Raw genomic sequence first — 23,526 nt, forward strand, 5'->3', positions numbered from 1 at the left:
TGAGCTCATCTATTTGATATTCAGGATACCTCTCTTAGTACTAAAACATCCCTGAGTACAACTCCCTCTTAGTGAGGGAGTTGTAGCCCATACCGTGACAAGGCATCATGATGATACAAGGAGGTTGCCAATGATGAAGCATGCTACCTACGTTGGGTAAGTGAACCAGCCTATAAAAGGGACATTCCAGAACGGTTGGTCTTTCAACTAGGCTGAGAATGTTCATTAGACCCAAAGGTTTCGTTTTTCCGCCTGGTACCTGCTTCTTATAGTGCTCTTCTCTCACCAACTCCCTTTTACACCTTGGTATACACACATCATTCTGTAGAAGAAATGCAATTGTCTTTTCCCCACTAAACTAGGAAACATTTTGCATTCATAATTTTTAGCTTTTGCGTAAAGATTAATTGATTTTTACAGGGTTTTGTATGTCTTCTCCTGGATAGTCTATCTGTTTTATTTTATTCCTCTTTTAGTTTCAAGTTAAATTCCGTTTGAGACTTTCCTACCTATAGAGCTGGTGTCAAAGTAGATAGTCACTGTTTACGCCTGCTTGAATAAGAGCGCTGCGCGATCTGGCACATGTCCGAGACCTCTGCTTAATGAGATTTATAATTGAGTGCCATTCATTTCCCAAGAGAAATGGGTTTAAATACTCGTGGCATAAACAAAGCAGAAGAGCTGGAAATGTGCAGTGCTGGCAGATTGGAAGCATGCGGTTTCTGTACCTCTGATAATCACACTAGAAGGATTGCAAACTACTTGGGATTGTGTAGTCTTTCAGCTCCTGACTAAGTATGACGTTGTTTGGCTCAAATTCTAATGTTTAACGTAGCAAGTGAGATGCCCTCTCGATAAGTCAATGTGCCTACTCCAAGTTGATTCAGCCAGGCTAGGTGTAGCTGTTATAATGCATGTTTTGCCAACAGTGGACGGCAGCATTTTTTGTACGAGAGCAGGGGCCACAGGGATGGGATGTATGACGTTAGCACGCATACTATTACCACGCATACCTTTACAACGCGGTATTTACAACGAATACCGTTACAACGCATAGCGCTTTGAGGTGCTGGATAGTGGTAAGTATAATTTTATATTCCAACTCCAGTCCCCGTGGACACTAGGGAAGGTGTTTGATATAAAATTAAACTTATTCCCTATCGTAGAGCGCCCCCCAGCGCAATGGGTTGTAATGGTATGCGTGGTAATGCCTGCGTTGTAATGGTAGTGCGTTGTAAAAAATGCGTGCTAAACGTTGTATACCACAGGGATGACTGGTGTATTTTGTCCCCCAACTTAACCTCCCATATAACCTCTCTCTAAGCAATCCTCCTCACTACCACAACCCCAAATTTCAGCTGCATCAATCTGGTACAGAACCAAAGGGTGGGGACTGGAGTAATTGTCTCTTCCACAAACACTCCCCTTTCTGTTTTTAATAAATTAGTTTACCATGCCATCTCGTAATCATGGAGGGGATACTGAGAGAGACTTATAGCATCTGATCCTGCTTATTATTTTTATTATTTTATTGCATGTATGTGTGACCTACTTGCAAATCCTTCAGTCATTGTTCACACTTTCAGCAGCATGCTTCTACCACAATGCTCTGTTGTACCTGGTCCCTTTCTGCAGTATCATAATCTTACCTTTTGCTTTCACCCAGTTTTCTGAACTAGTTCTGTTGACTTTTAGGACTCTGCGCACTTTACTTCTGCTTACCAGCACTAAAGTGCTTGAGTTCTCTTCTTTGAAAATGGTGAAATTGGTCTACACCCAATTTGCACATTTAATGTACTTGTAAGTCCCTACTTTAGTGGTGTCACAGGTACTCGGAGCCAGTAAATTAAATGCGAACAGTGGACCTGCAGCACCTATCGTGGCATGCGCTTCTGTAGCTCTTTAAACATGTTCCAGGCCTGCCAGTACAGCATGCGTGTACAGATTTAAACTGTCATTTCGACCTGAAAAAAATAATCCTATTTCTCATGCTAAACCTACCTTTTTAATATATATTTGACCTCTAGGGTAGGCCCTAAACAACCCATATGGCAGGGCATAGTGTGTTTAAAAAGTTGGACATGTATTTTTAACTTTAGCATGTCTTAAATCAGTTTCCCACTACTGCAAAGCCTGCCTCTCCTCAGCACAACATTAGGGTAACTTATAACCTTTATTAAGTGATAACTTTCAATTGAGAGGTGGTGGGAATATCGAGTTTGGTGTCTAAAGAATTTTAATTTAAATTCCCCTTAATCAGATTTTAAGTTGCAAATCTAAAAATGCCACTTTTAGAAAGTTGGAATTTTCTTGTCGCAACCTTTTGGTACCCACAGCCTCTATACAGATCCCCCAGGATATAGTGGCATGGATTAGCAAATTTATTGGCACCAAAATGGAAATTTAGTGGCACAAATATGGAAATTTAGCGGCAATTTTGTGGCATTTTATTTGGCCATTTTTCCTACAACAAACAGACATCTTAGCTTCATGTTTTAAATAACTCAAAAAACTATGTATATTTGGTTTATTTACAATGTAGATACTTTGTTTGGCTTAAAGGCTACATATAGGACATAAACATGTTAATGAATAAATGCCCCAAAAGCAATACCCCTCAGGGCCCGCCACACACTGGGCACACAGGGGGCCCGCCAAGAAACACTTGTAAAAAACACATTTGGCACCAGTCAAGCACATTGCAGTCCCCGGTTTTATCTCCCTGACCACCCCTCCCCCATACAATTTCCGATCATCTGGCTGCGTTACCTGCACAACGAAACACAGCCTTTCCCGTGTGTTTGCTCATTTATTGTATTTATTTTTAGGTCGAGCTGGTGTTGGAGCGCGAAGCGCTCCCGCCAGCGCAAGTTCTATAGTCTCTGTGCTAACTGGCAAGGGAGATAGAGCTGTGAACGAGCAGCTACTGGCCTGTGCACGAGCCGATTATGCTCTGTGAACTCGCACGTCTCCAGAAGACAACGTGCTGCGCCAGAGCCGCCTCCAGCTTGTTTTAGATGCACTGAGTCATTAAAGAAGTGTTGCCGTTTTGGAAACATGTCATCTAAGGTTTCTTTTTTATTATACTTTATTTACAGAAGTAAATCGTTTGTGCTTTTATTTTATGATTACTGGGACTGTCTTAATTATACAGCTTGCTTTAATCCTTGTTACTACTGAGTTCCGAAGTGGGGAAGTCTTCGATGAGCCGAGGCCTCTGGGTCATGGGCGGTAGAATAGTAAAGGTGATAGGGTGGCTTACTCGAACCAAAAAAAGTGTCTGAAAAGAAGTTGTGGATAATAAGATCAGCAAGGTACCAGGGCCTATCTCCTATGGGTCTTTGAATAAACTGAGCCCATGTTTTTTGGATTCTTTGCAGTGCTTCCACTGTTATAATCATTTGTTCAAGGGCGGTGTGCTTGTCTTTGTACCACGTGCAGCTTTGTGTTGGTGCAGGTCGAGGTTTTGTGAGACTGCAGTAAGATGTTTACACAGTGACTCTCGCCTCTTACATTATACCAGGAGATACCGGAAAAATGATACTTTTTATTGCGAGAACATTATTGTTAGTTTTGTAACCTCTATTCTTCATTAATGGTGTCGACCTACTTGTGTACAAATACCGTGTCTGTTTCTACCGTTACTTTATAATACTTGCATTGTTAGGCAGTTGTTTCGTCGTCTTCCTCCTACCGCCATGCCTTTGAATATCGAGTCGGGAATAGTTACTCTGCCGACGGAACACCTGCTCATGGCTTGGAGATGCTGTCCACCTTTTAGGAGCAATCGACGTTAGTGGCTGCTTTGTTCTCTTATTGGTTGTATCCTGTTTGAGTCCTCGGACTGTTCTCCTGTAATGGGACCGAAAAGGCTGTACTGTACAGTAATTAGCCTTTGAGATAGTGCTGCATCCCAATCGGATGTTTCTTTTCTGCATATCTCAGTAATTTGTGCCATATTCTTTCCAGCCCACGACCTAAGTTTACTTGAGTTCCCAGTTTGTTTTGTCGTTTTCTTTACCTGTCTGCTGGTAAAATGTCTTGTAAGCTGCTTGACAATTCTCTCTCTCTTTCTCTCTCATATATATAATATATATCTCTCCTCGCCGGCTTGACCCCACCACCATCCTTCTTGACATTAGGCCAGAAGGTCACCACCCACTTTGACTCCTATATCTGGTGTGTGTGTGCATGATTTCGGCAGGCTTATATGGGAGTGAAACCCCTGTGACATGTGCCAATCTCTGTTCTTTTCTGGTTCTCATGCCTCATATATGGCAACGCTGTTGCCACTTTTCCAAACTAATTGTACAGAACATTAGGGCCTGCGGTGAGCTAACCAGCTTCGAGAGACTGCTAAAGACATGGTTGTTTTAGATGTGCACGCCCACATAATTACACAGCACTCTAATGCAACATACACTCCAAATACCACTCAGTGCCACATAAGTTATATGCAACATAATTACACTGCACTCAATGCAACATACACTCCAAATACCACTCAGTGCCACATAATTACACTCTACTCAGTGCAACACACACTCCACACAATACCACTCAGTGCCACATAATTATATGCTACATATTTACACTGCGCTCAACGCAACATACACTCCAAATACCACTCAGTGCCACATAATTACACACCACATAATTACACTGCACTCAATGCAACATACACTCCAAATACCACTCAGTGCCACATAATTACACTCCACATAATTACACTGCACTCAATGCACCATACACTCCAAATACCACTCAGTGTCACATAATTACTACACTCCAAATCCCACTCAGTGCCACATAATTACACGCCACATAATTACACTGCACTCAATGTCACATACACTACAAATACCACTCAATGCCACATAATTACACACCACATCAATGCACTCAATGCAACAATCACTCCAAATACCACTCAATGCCACATAATTACACAGCACTCAATGCAACATACACTCCATATACCACTCAGTGCCACATAATTACACACCACATAATTTCACTGCACTCAATGCAACATACACTCCTAAAACCACTCAGTGCCACATAGTTATATGCAACATAATTACTGCACACAATGCAACATACACGCCAAATAACTCAGTACCACATAATTACACACCACATAATTACACTCTACTGAATGCAACACACTCCACACAATACCACATAATCATATGCTACATAATTACACTGCGCTCAACGCAACATACACTCCAAATACCACTCAGTGCCACAATTACACGTCACATAATTACACTGCACTCAATGCAACATACACTCCAAATACCACTCAGTGCCACATAATTACACACCACATAATTACACTGCACTCAATGCAACATACATTCCAAATACCACTCCGTGCCACATAATTACACACCACATCATTACACTCTACTGAATGCAACACACTCCACACAATACCACATAATCATATGCTACATAATTACACTGCGCTCAACGCAACATACACTCCAAATACCACTCAGTGCCACAATTACACGTCACATAATTACACTGCACTCAATGCAACATACACTCCAAATACCACTCAGTGCCACATAATTACACACCACATAATTACACTGCACTCAATGCAACATACATTCCAAATACCACTCCGTGCCACATAATTACACTCCACATAATTACACACACTGCAATCAATGCAACATACATTCCAAATACCACTCCGTGCCACATAATTACACGCCACATAATTACACTACACTCAATGCAACATACACTCCAAATATCACTCAGTGCCACATAATTACACGCCACATAATTACACTGTACTCAGTGCAACATACACTCCAAATCCCACTTAGTTCCACATAATTGCACGCCACATAATTACACAGCACTGAATGCAACATACATTCCAAATATCACTCAGTGCCACATAGTTATATACAACATAATTACACTGCACTCAATGCAACATACACTCCAAATACCACTCAGTGCCACATAATTAAACACCACATAATTACACTCTACTGAATACAACACACTCCACACAATAACACTCAGTGCCACATAATTATATGCTACATAATTTCACAGCACTCAATGCAACATACTCCATATACCACTCAGTGCCACATAATTACACACCACATAATTACACTGCACTCAATGCCACATACACTCCAAATACCACTCCATGCCACATAATTACACACCACATCACTGCACTCAATGCAACAATCACTCCAAATACCACTCAGTGCCACATAATTACTCGCCACATAATTACACTGCACTCAATGCAACATACACTCCAAATACCACTCAGTGCCACATAATTACACATCACATAATTACACTGCACTCAATGCAACATACACTCCAAATACCTCTCAGTGCCACATAATTAAACACCACATAATTACACTCTACTGAATACAACACACTCCACACAATAACACTCAGTGCCACATAATTATATGCTACATAATTTCACAGCACTCAATGCAACATACTCCATATACCACTCAGTGCCACATAATTACACACCACATAATTACACTGCACTCAATGCAACAATCACTCCAAATCCCACTCAGTGCCACATAATTACATGCCACATAAGTACACACACTGCAATCAATGCAACATACACTCCAAATATCACTCAGTGCCACATAGTTATATACAACATAATTACACTGCACTCAATGCAACATACACTCCAAATACCACTCAGTGCCACATAATTAAACACCACATAATTACACTCTACTGAATGCAACACACACTCCACACAATAACACTCAGTGCCACATAATTATATGCTACATAATTTCACTGCACTGAATGCAACATACACTCCAAACAATACCACTCAGTGCCACATAATTACATGCCATACAATTACACTCTACTGAATACAACATAACCTCCCCATAATGCCACTCAGTGCCACATAATTATATGCAACATAATTACACTGCACTCAACAGACACTCCAAATACTACTCAGTACAAGATAATTACACACCACATAATTACACTCTGCTGAATGCAACACACACTCTACACAATACCACTCAGTGCCACATAATTATATGCTACATAATTACACTGCACTCAATGCAACATACACTCCAAACAATACCACTCAGTGCCACATAATTATATGCTACATAATTACACTGCACTCAATGCAACATACACTCCAAATACCACTCAGTGCCACATAATTACACGCCACAAAATTACACTCTACTGAATACAACATACACTTTCCATATTACCACTCAGTGCCACATAATTACAAGCCTCATAATTGCACTCTTCTCAATGCAACATAAATACACTCCACATAATACCACTCAGTGCCATATAATTATACACCTCATATTTACTCTACTCAATGCAACATAAATACACTTTATCTGTCTATCGATCGCCCTCAATCTATCGATCGCCCTCACTCTATCTATCACACTCACTCTATCTTTCGCACCACCACAGCATCACTGAGCACCACTACAGCATCACTCAGGGGCACCAAAACATCACTATGCAATACCACAGCATCACTGAACTCCACAGCATCACTCATCGCCACCATAACATCACTCCGAGCCACCACAGCATCAATCTGTGCAACCATTCAACAACAACTAGTTCAAATATGTTCTCTCAATGTTTCAAGCTTTATTACAAATGTCACAAAAATATGTTAATAGTTCACTTCTGTTCTTGGATTTTCGTCACAAAATACAATGAACATAATCTTCACAAAAGTTATTTACAAAAGCTATTGCCATTATAAATTACAATAACTTTTATTTAAGTATTAAAAAAAAACATTTTTATTTGTAATATCAATACATCTAAGTCATGTAAATACAACACATATTGCATTACAAATGCTATGGGTGTCACATTTGCGAAAGTTAAAACTATTGCCATTGTAAATGACAAAGCTATTAATTTCACTATTTTCCAAACCAACACATAAATAAAAAATGTGTCATTTACAGTACCAATAGCTCAAACTTTCCTAATGCGAGACCTTTTGCATTGCAAATGCTTGTTTATTTCAGACACTCATGATATGTAGTTTTGTTTTTATTTTAAACACTCGTGTAGCACCACATGCCTGCAGATTACAGCTTTAAGCGCTTTCATTGTTTATTAATGAGCTGTTTAGACCGACAAAAGCAGCCTCCTGAAAAGCTCAGTTTCTTGACAGTATTTGCAAAGAAAGCAGCCGACTGTGCTCAGAGTGCCCGTCTTGGTGAAGCTAAGTCTTTGCTGGAAGGAGGATACTGTGATGAGATCTTTTCACAACATGGATTTCACGCTTTCAAATGCTATGCACAGATAAGGAAGTGACATCATACGCGCCATGTGTACTTTCCACAATTACAATGAAGAGAAATGGCAATAGCTAATTTATTGTAGTCACTTTTGACAACGCATCGTAAGACATTATCAGTTGCAATGCTCAAAGTTAGGAAAATAGGGCTGTAAGTTCACGTAAAAATGAATGTCTGAAAAATTCCCATGAAATATTCGGTTCCCAGCTTTGTCTCACCACACTATTAGGTATGACTAACTGTGCACGTGGCCTCAAGTCTCGTCTCAATGATAGACAAGAGGTGGACGGGCATTAGGCACCACTCTTCAACTTACACGTAAAATGCATGGCCTATGATACGACCTTTATGTGAGTAGTGCTATATGTTCAATTTAGATATGGCACCATTCCTTCGAATGCATTCACGAGTTTGTGGCAACGGAATGCCTCTAAAAATGAGCGTTGCAGTGCCGATTTCGCGGGCACATATGTAAAAATCGCAGCATTTTTCCAAAAGTGTCTATTTCGCAGCAAACCGTGAAATCCTGGAGTCTGTCTATACTGGTCCATATAATTAGGTGTAGCTGACAGTTGGTCTTTGTGTATTAACAGATAGCGAGACACAGTGGGAATAAGTGTTAGCAGTATGGGCCATCTCGGACTTCATGAGGGGGAGGAGCTCTCAACTACGATACTTGCACATCACAAAGCCTCTGAGCACGCTCACAAGGGGTTTGACACTAGTCTTTTGTAACCCCAGACAAGCTGCGGCAAGACGAGAGACCCGAAATTCGGGGGAGGGATGTCTGCTGGCCACCGCAACACCGCCGTCCAAAAGGACATGTGCACTTTAAATAGTGCTAAGGCAGCCCTTTCCCCTCCACTTCTCCCTGTTGTCACTCAGCTGAAACCCCCTCCCCATCCTGACGCTCAGTTCAGGACTGGACGATGAAAAATAAAATGGTAATGAATTGCCATTTTATTTTTCGTCTTTGAAAGACACTTTAACTGGGGCAACGCTCCTCCATCCGCTCCAATAGAGGAGCCGCCCCTACCCGACGCAGGACCTCTAAGCTCATCCTGCAGCTTCCTTGGAACCCCCACTGCACAACGCATTCTCAATGATGACTCAGGACTCCACATCGTATCCCCGCAACTTCTTCAGAACCTCCTGTGTGAATCATTTTTAACGTAGGACTTTGCATCGCAAGCCACTCATGAACAGCATCCTTGATGACGATGCAGGACCCCATATTTCAGCTCTTTGGAACCGCTGATGAGCGATGCATCAATGCTCCGGGATCTTCCAACTCTTCACAAACCAGGATTTAAGGTAGTTTTTTCAGTGAGCCTAACTTGCTGCCTGCATCCGGTCCATGCTCAATCGTGGTCAACCTGAACTGGTGACTTTTCCCTGGTCTGGTGCGACCAGATAATCACAATTGGTGTTTTCTGCTTTTAGGCACTATTTTCTCTTAAATCTTTAAATTTGCATACCTCCAGTTCTACTGATTGGATTTTTGTTGTTTTAGTTTCAGATAATTTATATTTTACTCTTATTGTAAATTGATGTGGTATTTTTTCTTGCCTTGTGTTTTCACTTTAGTATAAATGAAGTGCTGCATAAATACTTTAGATTTTGCCTCTAGGTTAAGCCTGACTGCTTTTGTGCGAAGGTACCAAAGGGTTAAACACATGTTCATTTGGGGATTGCTTGTGACTTCACCCTAACAGAAATTGTGTTTGTTGCCTGAGTAGGGTTTCACCCATATCAACTGGTAACCTAATTTCCAACACTCTGCGGCGTAGGAGGAACGCAAAAGTAATAGGGGGGAGTGCTGAAGGGGATGCATAAGTATTGTAAGGAAGGGCAGAAGCAAAACGGATTTGGGGGAAAAAAGCAATACGGATTGTAAGGGAAAGGCATACACGTGGCGACTGCTTAAAAACACACACCCTTATGAAGAGTTTCAGATGAAAAAAAAATGTAGTGCTTGAAAAGCAAGCAGTGGAAGCAATAATGCCAACCACTCAAAGATTCTAAGAGGCAATGCTCCATGGAAGGGACAAACCCAGAACTGACCAGCTGGGACTCTAAGCAGGCAAATGAAAGAGACCAGGAAAGACACCCAATGCTAAGGAATGGGTGGGCTCAAAGCCTCTCCTAGCTCTTGGTAGGTCACAATATACAGATCGCGTATGAGCTGCTTTGTAGGCTCAACGTAAGGAGAGTGCTCATGTCATAATGTTGGTATGATCATGCATGGTGTGTGCACCCACAAAATGATGCGGGTGTTTTTTTTTTCTTCAACTCCAGCCACGCTTCACAGTATCATGAATACTGTGCAGCATGACTAAAAACCATTGGCAAATCCAGTAGTTCTTGGCTTGTTGCCTAGGGCTGCAGAAACTCATGTGCTGCCCCCGATTCCTGTGTTTTTTTTTCTGTGAAAGCCTTGCTGCAGAGAGCTTAGCCTGCATGCAATGGATTTAAATCCCAGCCCTCTGCCTCAGGGCCCTAGGCTATCACTTAACACAGAAGATCCTACTGACAAGTGAATGTAATGAACTGGGAATGGAAACCATAGGAAACGGGAACGCATGGCTTCCCATGACGAAAAAGGATACATTCGACCTAAATATTGAGGGAAGAAAATCTTGAATACAAACATTTCTGTCCTGTGTACAGTTTCACGTGCGTTCGTAGGGAAGCAAATGGCTTTAAACGTAATTTTCTGCTGCTGTGATGTTGTGCCCTAGGTAAACTATTCTACTCCCTACTGCCATAAAAGAAATGCCAAATGCTCCTCCTGCGGACCATCCACCCTGGCAGTGGGATTAATGGAATGTCATGGACTCCTTCCGGACAAAGCTGGGCAGTGGTGTGGGATTCATCTGGTTGGTAAAGGCACTTAGGCGCAGATACCGAGGGACCAGGTTAAGCAAGGGTTAATCCGAAGCGGGCATGCCCTCTTCATATTAGGACAGACGGTCCAGTGGCGGGATGTTGGGGATACATCTAATGGAAAGTGCTATTAATTCTCTGCAGAGCGGGCAGAAGAGTGAGGTGTCCCGTATTACCTCTCAACAAGCATTGCTTGATCCTCGGCCTCGGTGCTTTAAATGGAAATATAGACGTGCAGGTCTCACTATTTAGAGTACCTCTTTGCTCCTGAGAAGTACCGGTAGTCTCCCATTAGAAAAATTACAGCAGTGCTGAGAAGTGCAGGTACTCTCTGCCTGTCTAAAGAAGTGCAGGCACTCCGTGCCGGACAGTACCTGGCCATTTAAAGCACAGTTTGGACCCATGTAGCCCCCTCCGCTAATCTGTGGGATCGTTGCCTACGCCTGTCTGGCCTCCGTCCCACCCCACAACCCCGCCCTAGTGTGTTGCTGGCATGCCACTTACCTTCTTAAGTACTCCCTGAGGACAAGTGGCGCAGCTTTATTTGTTTTAGTTGTCCTACTTCTGAGAGCTCTGAATCTCCTCCTTATCTTTGACATTTAGGGGTTGGTACTTTACGCCAGCGCAAGGGTTTTGTTTATTGTTAGAGAGCCATTTGAGATATCGGATGTTGCCTGAACTTTATTCAGCGGGTTTCAGAAAATGGATATGTGTTTTGCAAATTCTGTCCATCTTTGTACACCAGCGGAAAATGGGTCAGGCCGACAACAGGCCCTTTGTTCAGCACATTTCAATGGCACTTACTGCACAAACAACTCTCCCATTCTGCGCTAACAATCAACCCTTCTGAATTTGTTGTCCTCCACTAGTCATCTGCTCTAAGTGCGTGCCGGGACCTTGTTTTAAGTAGTTTGTTACCTGACCATTGAGCGCGTCTGTAATCCTCTGCCATCTTACTCAATTACTTTATCCAGTGCTTAATTTGTGATGTTGTTTGCCAGTGCTCGGCACCGGCACTTAATAGTCAATAGAAGTACTTTTGACAGTCCGTCACATGGTGGCGCTGTTTGTCTAATTTAGATATCAGCACATCAGTTATTTATTAATTCTATATGTACAACTAGTTCTATATATACAATGAATACCGGACACACAAGACATTATTATAGCTTTGGGGCCCCGGAATAGTTTGAAATGGTCACACTTGTAACTGGGTAATGGTTTGTGGTTGCGTTGGTACTGCCACTGGCATGCCGGAGGAAGCAACGGGTTGTGCACACTGCAATAATCTCCTGACCAGGGCCCTGGCACTTAATATTTTTCAAATTAAACACTGCTTTGTACCCTCCTAGACTGTCCTTCCCTGTGGACCAGTGGTTCAAGTGGGAGGATCTTAGGGAGACAACTTGCCCCTACTTTTTTGCATTTAGAAAAACAGTTCCCCCTACTTTTTGTGTAAAGACAACAATGAATGAATGAATATTGGATTTATAGAGCGAGTGGTTACCCCGAGGCGTCCCAGCTCTGTACCACTGGGGAACCCGTCCTGGCTTTCCCTGTGAGATGGTCCCTTTACTGGGCATCCCCAAGGTGCAGCCAGGCATCCCCGGGGGTGATGGGGCCGGAGTGGAGATTAAGCAAGCTATTGCCCTGAGTTGCAGCGTGGGACCCCATGGTTAGAGTGGCACCGAGGCGAGATTTATCGGGCCCGCTGACATTGGTCCTGCACCCGGCCGCGTCGGGAATTGAACCCTGGCCAAGGCCGACCTCTGCCTCCGGGTCTGCCGCCTCTAACCGTTGAGCCACACTTCTCCTACAACGATCCCCTGACTGTTAATTCTGACTGGGAAAATGCTTCAGCGGAAGTGTCAGGCAAGGAGTCTCCTGTTCTGTGAAACCCGAGGATGGACATACAGCTAAACAAGCCTTCCTGCCAGGGTGCCTGCTTCCCTGAAGGAAATGTAAATGTGTGCTACTGGTCAATATGCACATCCAATGGGTGCTTGAAACTGGCATTGACTTTAATTGATTCAATCACTTGAAGCTTCCTGATGACCCACATTCTTTTTGAGAGACACAGTAAGGGAGGTACTAGCTAAGCTGTGAAGTGAGCGCTTTTAAAAGACAGTTAAAAAAAATGTGACTGCATACTGTCTGGGTATTACTAAAACCTGTTGGAAGCACTTTCATCTTGAACCATATTGCGTATTTTGTAGCAGCCTAACTTGTACTGTGTGTAATGGAAGTTTAAAATCACTTACATGTTTGTAGTGCTTTTTGTCACAGACTAGGACCTTGTAGCACTAAAACTACACAAGTTAGTATTCTCTACTGCACCAACCAGGATTCAATTCGGTCTCTCTGGTGCAGTGCATTAACTAATAGAGGTCTCATAATATATGGTAGTGCATTTTCCACTGATTAATAGAACTACTTGTTATTTTATATGTAGTTTGCTGAAGGTGAAAGACCAAAAAAGGTACTGAATATTTTGTTTTGTTAGCCACGCCTTAGACCGCGCCTGCTCAATTACTTTGCCCCCAATTCGCATAGCAGCACAGTTCCGATCCTTTTTTAATACACGAAGACCACTGCTGTGTACACAGCTGTGTGCTCTCCCATCTTTGGTACGTCACACCTACAACCCATACAGTGTCTCTAGCCCTCCTGGCCTTCGGGAGACCTGTTAATTTAACATTATCACAGTGATAATCTAAAACATTAATAATCAGTACATAAATAAGTGGAACTGGATCTGTCACTGTGTATATAAAGGGTGTACATATTAAGCGAATTTAATTCCTGCCATCTTTGTTTTAATGAGTCCTTTCACTCCCCTTTCTCAAATGTAGGTGGAGCTTTGTTCTAGATGTGTTGCTACCCTGAGCACATGGTGTCACTATAGATTCGTCCACGAGATAAGTGTAGTAACAGTATATTTGTGGGAAAGTTGTTTCACAAACAGAAAAATGTAAATGCAATCACACACAGTGCAAACCACGCATTGCAGATGACCAGGTCAAAGGCACCATTTTTTGTCTGTAGGTGGTTTATAATTAATCAGATTACAATCAGTGGTGTTTAATTAAAACTGGAGCGTCATAGTGTTTATGGGTAAAGCTGGATAATTCAATTTACAACTCCCACCATATACGCACAGGCTGGTGCCTGAGAATAGAGAGGCAAGTTGCAAGTATTTTCCATTCTATGTCTAGGCACAGCCCCAAACCCCCCCCCCCCTACTTACCTGTGATTGGTCGGAGGACTAGACTGGTCTAAGGACCAATCTAGACTCTTTCGGACCCAGCTTCTTCCATCTGAGGCTCCCCCCTCACCCTTAGCTTCAGCTCCTCTTCTCTGTCCTCTGCTCTCTCGATCTCTCCTCTCTGTTCTTATTCCTCAAGCTTCTTTTTACACCTTTCACTCTTGATTTCAGGACTTTATTTTACTACTGCCTGCCTCCTCTCTCTCACCCTCTGCGCCTCTGCGCCTCTGCGCCTCTGCTCTCACCCTCTGCGCCTTTTCTCTTTTTACCTTTTACCACCTTCCTTTTGACCCCATTGTCTCCACTTATTGTACCTTGCCTTTGATCCTTTGAGCCTTTTTAACCACTTATACTACTTTCTGTGTCTTGCTTCTGAGCCTCTTTTCAACCTTTGCCTCGCATCCAATCTTTCTGAGCCACTACTGTCTTTAGGCTCAGGCTTCAGGTGCAGTCCCTGCAGTTCCCCTCCAGCATATTTCCCGCTTCCCTCCTCCGCATGCTCCTTACCTGCCCCTTCCTGCTTATTCTCACAAGACCGCCCTTCCCCCACTACCCTCCCATGCTCTTCCTCACCCTCCCATGAAGTACTCCATGGAAGCTGCAGTGGCAAGTGCACGCTAGTCTGTGCCTGGACTGCGCCCAGTGCCAGAAACCCTGGTCCGTTCTCCTCCCAGTGATACTCCGCAGTCCCTCTTAGGTCGTCTGACCCTGGACACCGTTCTTCCTTTTGCTGATGCGCTGCACCTCACACCACGGCAGGAGCTTTCACCTGCACCCAGAGCCCGTTCTCCTGAAGCCACCCACTCACACACCCTACGCAAACCCAACACCACATGTCACACCAAACCCACACGTCAACATCTTATTTGAGTGCATGCTGCTCTAATTTCATGATCACTCCGCAAAGACACAACTGTAACAGACCGCCTCTTCATCACTGAGACCTGGCTCAACCCCACATCGGCTCCTGGCATTGCCATGGACATTCCGGTGGACTACAAGATCGCTCAACAAGACTGCCCTTACAAGCTGGGAGAAGAACTCTCCATCATCAAAGAATCCATCAGATGCACAACCTCCACAGAGAACGACATCCCATGCATGGAACACCTGCACATCAAGCTGCTGGTTTCCGAAAACTTTACCCTGATAGGTACCCTTGTCTACTGACAACCCAGGCCCTGAGCCACCTTCAACAACCGAATTGCTAAACTTGTTGCCCGCTTTCCATGGTCTCCCGACCTTACATATTCCTCTGCAACCTCAACCTCTACTTATAAGAAATAAATTACCCTTGCTCCACAGCACTCTTCAAAAGCCTGAGCAACATCGGACTCACCCAGCTTATCTCAGAACCAGCTCATACTGCAGAACACACACACTATGCCATATTCACCACCAGTGACCACATCAAAACAACTCCACCACCCTGCTCACACGGACTGACCACATCATCCACTTGGAAATCCATTCACCTCAAGTCAACACCGCAACTAGTATCAGCATTCCAAGCCACAGCTGGGGCAAAATCACAGAAGCAGACTGGTCCAGTGCCCTCAGCTTGGATTAGCCCAGACACAGATCGCTCTGACAAGGACCTCAGCAACTTCAATTACTGGATCAAGAACTCACACCCAGCAAGCTAAATAAATCAAACAAGCAGGCCAACTGTTACAGTGAAGACCTATGAAAAACAAACAACACTGCAAAAAACTGGGAAGAAAATGGAGAGACAGTTATGACCTTGCTGACAGAACCACCAACAAGGCTGTACTCTGGAACCAGCAAATAAGAGACCCCAAGAAAAAGTAGTAGTGGACTGCATCAAAGGAATCTCCAACAGTTGCACAGATTTTCTCGATAGTCGAGGACTTCACCTCACCATCGGTCAATAGCATCACTACTTCTACTCTGCAACAACCTTCCAAAGTAAAATTGCAATAATCTACAGCAACTTCGAGCACCAACTCATTGCTAACCTATCCCCCACTAACCAAGATGACCAATTGACCAAATGGACAACCCTCATCAGCAGCAACACCGCAGCAGTTCATCCGCGTAGGGGCCCTAACGCACTCTTGTCCCCACCACATTCACAACCTATTAATATCTCCAATCCGCAACACCCTGACCCACAACATCAACAGATCCATCATGACAGCCGCCTACTGGAGGAATGGAAACTTAAAGAAATCAACGGCATACTCAGGAAGTCCACAGCTGACTCAAACCAACAGAGCAGCTTCTGACTCATCTGCCTACTGCCCTATCCAGCCAAATTGATTGGTAAGGCCACTGACCAGCAACTAATCTGCCATCTCGAGCTCCATCAGCTTCTAGACTACAACCAATCCGGAGTCAGAAAGAATCACAGTACTGAAAAGAGAACTGATAGCAACAGCCGATGACATTTGACCATCCTATACTGAGGAGAAAAAGTGCCCCTCATCCTGCTCGACTTCTCTTAAGCCTTTGACCGTCTCCCACAAAATCCTCATCAGAAGACTCCATGAGATAGGGGTACAAGGATACGCATGTGTGTCGGGGAGGGGGGTGAACCAGGTGCAGGGAGAGGGGGGGACGGGCGCGGGGATAGGAGTACGGACGGAGGGAGGGATACGCAGAGAGGGAGGGATACGCAGAGAGGGAGGGAGAGAGGGAAGGATACGTAGAGGGGGAGAGAGGGAGGAAGAGGGGGAGGGAGAGGGTGAGAGAGAGGGAAGGATACACAGAGGGAGGGAATGAGAGGGAAGGATACGAAGAGGGGGAGAGAGGGAAGGATACGGAGAGAGGGAAGGATACTCAAAGGGAGAGAGGGAAGGATACTCAAAGGGAGAGAGGGAAGGATACTCAGAAAGGGAGAGAGGGAAGGATACGCAGAAAAGGAGAGAGGGAAGAATACACAGGTAAGTGTACGCAGAGAGGGAGGGATAGAGAGGGAGAGAGACGCACACACCATGGTTAATGCTGTCTGGAAAGCAAATTAAACCACAACTTATTTTGCAATGAATGTCCTTTCTTTTACTCGGTCGAGCCAAGAATTTGGGACTTTAAAATGAATCTATATGTAATATTTACGCATATTTATGTGCATATGTAAAATTTTAAGGGCCTTGGAGAACACATACCAAAAAACATATTGGGGACCTACATCCGGTTCAGCATCCTCACTACGCAGGCAGTCTTTGTGATAACGCCCTTCTTTCCCTCAATCCTACTCCTTGTCTGCATCACTTCCATAGAGCAAACATGGCATTTTGTTAATGTCCTGCATCTCCAATGCCCATCTGTGCTGTAAAGTGACTAGTAGTCACAGCAGTCAGCTAATCCGAGTAAAACGTTATAATGTTCAGCAGGCTCAGTGCCGGAATCTTGCCCATTTTACCAGCCCAAACAGCCATTCACTACTTGGTGCAGCGACCTTCAGCTCTTGCAGGGACTACTTTTGTTATTCTTCTTCTTTGTTCAGTTTTCCATTTATGAACATCCATTTTACCGTTTTGAAATTGAATTCCGTGCATCTAGTAGTAAACACGTTCTGGGCTGAGAACAATAGACCCAGTGGCATTGCTTCCACTTGCCAGGCTCGCCCCTTCCCGCTCTGTTAAGTGGGAGGAGGGTTGCCCTGGTGTTCAGTGGAAACCTTGGTTTCAATTCTGTTACAAGGGATGGGCTACTTTGGCTGGCATCCTAACGCCGTTCTGTAAGCCAACCCAAAATAGCCCCCATTGTCTTTTCAGTATTTGTGCAAGCTTTAACAACACGCATTATACATTTCTGTTGACTGTTTCTTTTTTAAGCATTCGGTTCAATTAAAATCCGCAATTAACAACATGGCACATCATAACAGAGAAGGGAGTGACAAGCCTAATTTGTAAGAAACTTAGTGCCAGTGCCCTCGTCATGAGTCCATTGTAGCTTGCACCACCCATTGCCCCTGCTAGCGCTGCCAAGGGCCCTGCCAACACAATTACTAACCATTACACTCACAAGTGTGACAATGCACACTATTCCAGGCCCCCAATGCTATAAGAATTGCTGGGGCGGCAGGTATTAGTCATTTTTAATGTAAATTGAATTAATACACAACTGTTGATGTGGTAATCACTAAATTATACGAACAGCGCCACCGTGTGGCAGACTGTCTTAAGGGCCAGTGTTCACAGCTAAGTGCTGGTGCTGAGCACTGGAAACCACCAGCTCAAATTAAGCATGGCACAGAGTGTGAAGTAACGTTGACTTCCATTTAACAAAACCGAAATCTGGGTGAAAAAGAATCTGTGCATTGAAGCACCGACCTTGTTAGTAGGAGCGCTCATATGCACTCTCTGATGCAATACCTAGGTCAGAAAATATATTAAAATAACAATTTTTGGTCTTTAAGAGATATAGTGAAGCAGAGGAATGTTAATTTCGTGCTATGAAGTATGGATAGCAATATTAAGCTGTGAAACTGTACTAACTTATAGTGTTGTCACTACAGAGCTCACCACTGAAGGGTAAAGCTCTTGGTATCTTATTCCTGGGATCCTGGTTGACCTGGACATCTCCTTTCAAAACTCCTGTATCCCCTACTCCCTGGTCTGTAGTCTGAAGATTGGTTTTTACAGTGAGATGAGGCTGCCTATCTTTGAGCGTGGCTCCCCCTCTGACTGCTGTATATCACAAGCCCTCCCTGAACCCGACTATCTGATCCAAGTGCAGTAAATAGTCCTGCAATCCCTCCCTCCCTCCGCATTTCCTTCCAATGCTGTCTCCCTGCTACAGTCCACCGCTGATTTGAGACGATTCTGTTTGCTGTACAGCGACTTGGTGGGAAGCTTGTTTAACTGTGGTTTCTTTTCAGGTGCACTGGCTGGAGCAGCAGGTCTCGAAGCGCAGGCGGAAGAGGGATCTGATCACCGAGCCGACGGATCCCAAGTTTCCCCAGCAGTGGTATCTTGTGAGTAACCCCCATGTCACATGCCTCCTTCGTTCACTCGTCCATCTTTCTTCACTATTCTGCAAAATGTGCTCCTTGGTTAAAATGCAGCATTCTCGAGCTGTCCAACTTGTTTCTTTGTTTCGATGCTATGACATTTTAGGTCTTGTTCAACGTATGTTGCAGTAATATCCAACGTTGGTTCATGAGGGTCTGGGTCTTGAGCTATTTTTGTACTCGCGGACTAGGAATGGATTTCAATTTGGATTCCTTCGAAGTACACCTACTTTTATGTTAGCCTGAAAGTATGGTATGGATCCAGCTCCAGTGGATCTACCCTCGCCATGGTTAATACTCTCATTTATGAGTAATTAACACCGATTTTAATTCTTGTGCATTTCTTTGACAATTCCAAAATGGAAACCTTGCAGCATGAAATCATTAAGACTATATATAATTTGCATATTAAGTTACAAGTTACAAGTTCATTGGCAAAGACAATAGCACTAGCCTTTGAAACCTGCTAATTTTTCCAGCACTTTTTGGAAATGCCGAACAGCACTGGTAAAAAGCAATGTTTTTGCCAGTGCTATTTAGTATTGGAAAGAAAAAGGTGTGAGACCGTTAACAGTTGCCTCATTCTATAGGAGCGTGCATGCCTCCCACGCATGTGCACACCTACAAAATGAAGTAGGTACCACATTATTTTATGTTTTTTGACTGATCTAAGATGGCCGGCAAAACTTACATCATCAATTCAATAAAGTGTAAGTTTTCAAATGCTCCTTCATGGAAGTCCGTCAGCATTTGCTGCCTGGTCCTCCATAATTAAATTATATATGTTTGTGTGTACATACGTGTGTGAATGTATGATACACACACCCAAATGGAGTGGGAGATGCAACAGGGAGCATAGTGGGCATACATTAAAAATGCAGCATACGAGGGTAACCACAAAATGGAGTGCCCGGGGGTGGTGGTGAGAGGAGGGGAAGAAGTATACTGGAGAGAGAGCAAGACTAGGGGGTGGCAGGAATTTTAGGGGTGGGGAGAGCTGAAATACACATACTTATTTCAAAACCACACAGCTTGTGTGGTTTGGTAGGTGAGACCTAACAAGGACTTTCTACCTTCAGACAATGCTTAAAGAGCAAGATTGAAGGAGGGTTGCCTAGTAATTTGTAAAGCCATCCTAAACATGACGACTTTTGAGCTAGATATTGAACATTCATTTTCCTGGTAATGTGAAATTGCATAGATTCAATCCTGCTATATATATACTAAAATACAGAATATACTGGAATTTCCTTTTCACAGTGTGAGCGTGCTGGTTAATAATCACGTTCTAATGGATCAGGAATATTATTTATCAAGTGTCGAAGATTTAACTGGTCCATTAGGCAAACAGGCTACCCTGGCAAGAATTGCATGTATTTACAGAAATACCATCAATAACTGTAAGAAAACGTGAGCGCTTCTGCAAATGATTTTCAAGCTGAAAAGCCCCAAGGGCTTTAAGTTTACATCTTAATTAATTGTGTACTGTTTTAGTATAAAAGGAGCTTCTTTTCATTCTTCGCCTACTTGTTCTAGTTATATACATATGGAATGTACCTACACCTGCTTAAGTTTATATTTGTAATATGTCAATGTAGTGTTTATGGCATATATGTAAGACATTTAATTGAGTTTTATCATACCGTTTTAAAAACTGTGCTGTTAGTTTGAAAATAAGATCAAAATTCATACTCTGGTGTTTATGAAAAAAATCCGGAAACAAACCACATTGGTGTTGCTTTAATTATCTATTTCTGCCAGATTCGTATATTGAAAACATAATTGCTGTTCCTTGGTGGATCCTGGCCAGATCCTTCACACTTTCTAGTAGCAAAATATACTTGAAGTACATTCTGCGCCTAATCTTTCAGTGGGTAGCGGTTTTAGGGTTAGCACTACCGAATTCGGCTGATTTTGGTGGATTGATGGTGAACCTTGAATCATTATGTAGTGTACACCCCAGGTGCACTCCGTTCCAGCTACTGTCATTTTGTTCCCACCATGGGGAAATCGCGTAGCAAAAGGATCCAGAAGGGCGAACATTTTCCCGTGCCATTTTAGAGCCACAGCAGCCGATCTAAAGCTCCCTCACCAGATGAGGACCCCACTAGAGTGAGGCACAGACAGGCTGATGGTGCCTAGGCCCAGTAAGGTGTTGCTTCAATCTGCCAAATACAAGTGGCATTCTTCTACCCATCACAAGCGGTGCATGGTGGGCATCCTTAGTAATCATCCTCTACGCATTCATTTTTATCGTGTTGGTTCCACTGTTCAGGAAGGTATAAACCATGCTCTGAAATCACATACAGCAGCTGAAAAGACATCTTTCTTAGCAGCTGTGTAATCACAACAAAAAAACAATCTTACTAAGAGCTCCTATGGTAGTCCTCCTTACTAATGACTAGGTCGTGGTGATGAGGAACAGACGACTAGCTCTGCCACTGGTAGTGAGTGAGGGTTTTGGTCCTTCTTAAGGAACACCTTAATGTGATTGTTCTCCTACGGATACCAAGCACTCTAACTTTGGGGCCCATATACCTAATCTTGTGGTTCAGTGTTATTGTGTTGGGACTACACATTGGGTGGCACTCATTTCCCTTTCATTGCTGTTAACTGTGATCAGAGGATTCGCTGCAGGACTTACAAGAGGTCCACCAGGCCCGGACTGGCCGTTGAGGGCACCGGGCAATCCCCCGGTGGGCTGCATGGTTGGGGGCCGGTTTTGGGCCCCTGGGGCCGTTTTTGTTACAGGGTCGTTATGTTGCAAAAACGGCCCTGTAACAAAAACGGCCGAAAACCGGCCCTCTCACAGAACACGGTCGCACCTCTCCCCCCTCCCTCCGGGAGGAGAGGGGGGCCGGCCGAGCACTTTGCCAGGGCCGGTTCTGGTTCCCAGTCCGGCCCTGAGGTCCACCTGTATTAGACATCCATGCATATTCTGGTATTGTAATGTGGTTATTTCATTGTGAGTGTCCAATGTCATGAGACTTCATGTCACCCCGTACCACCCGTTGCTTCTGTCACGCCTGGATAACTAGGCGTCATGTCTGAGGAGGCAGGTTTAGCCTATATCTATATTTAATTGCCGGCATCAATTTAGGGAAACCTGAATCTGCACAGGCAGTCTGTCACATTGATGGCTGGGAAGGTTTGGTCAGCCTGAAGCGGAATCAGATGAAAGCCGCTGTACACAGGGCTATGATGACAGACTGTCTCAGAGCCAATACTGCCCCTATTAGTTAGTAACTAATGAACCCAACATCTTTCTGTATTACGATCAGTAGAGACTGGTCTCTGATTGCATTGAAATACAGCCTGCAAAGGCTCATATTGATGGCCACTTCCCTGAAACATTTCTAATAAAATGTTTACTGAGATTGCAGCCAGGGAAGTTGGCATGAAAGATAAGATTTAGTCTCCATTGTCCCAAAAAACTTGAATAGTTCAAACGTTTTTGATCATCGCAAATTTAGCAAAATTAAACATGGTTAAAAGCTTGTGCAGGATACTACTTACCCATGTGTGAAAGAAGATAATTACACCCAACTTTCACCACAAGCTGACAAAAAACGGGCCTTTTGCTCAAGTGAAGTAAGTATTGCTTTGGAAATAACCTCCGTACCTCCGGCTGACCACTCAAGCAGCCAAATATTGGCTAGCCCTTTCCCCAACCTGACCCAAACCAAAGGCATCATTTTGTAAGCAGAGGTCGGTGAAGGAGAGGTGGAGGAAGATGCAGAACCTCAACAAGGGTGCTTTTCAGGTAGAATGGACACCAGAATCACCGGTCATGGCTTGCGTCAAAGGGAGGGGCTAATTCATGTTTTAGTGGAAAATGTAAATGTAATTCAGCTGAATGAAATGGAGACGAAGGTTCTAAAAGAAAATACAAGGGAGTGGGGTTGTCTCACCCCAGAGAGACTATATATTTCAGTTCAGAAACAAACTATCGATTTTTTCAGGAAAATCAGACTTTGGTTTCTTTGAATAACACCCCCTCATGTATTACCTCTGCTTCTGATACTGGTTTCCAAAGAAAACTC

The 23,526-nt window shown here is 43.6% G+C and overlaps 1 protein-coding gene across 1 annotated transcript in view; it reads left to right on the forward strand.

The window, feature by feature from the left end:
* FURIN (furin, paired basic amino acid cleaving enzyme) overlaps nt 1-23,526 on the forward strand; it is a 375,254-nt gene that overhangs the window by 239,348 nt on the left and 112,380 nt on the right. Inside the window, exon 4 of the mRNA XM_086950518.1 lies at nt 19,352-19,447. Coding sequence (XP_086806644.1) covers nt 19,352-19,447 — 96 coding nt within the window. The remainder of the gene's footprint in view (nt 1-19,351; nt 19,448-23,526) is intronic.

Source organism: Lissotriton vulgaris, unplaced genomic scaffold (assembly GCF_964263255.1).
Source record: "Lissotriton vulgaris unplaced genomic scaffold, aLisVul1.2 SCAFFOLD_802, whole genome shotgun sequence".
Taxonomy (NCBI): domain Eukaryota; kingdom Metazoa; phylum Chordata; class Amphibia; order Caudata; family Salamandridae; genus Lissotriton; species Lissotriton vulgaris.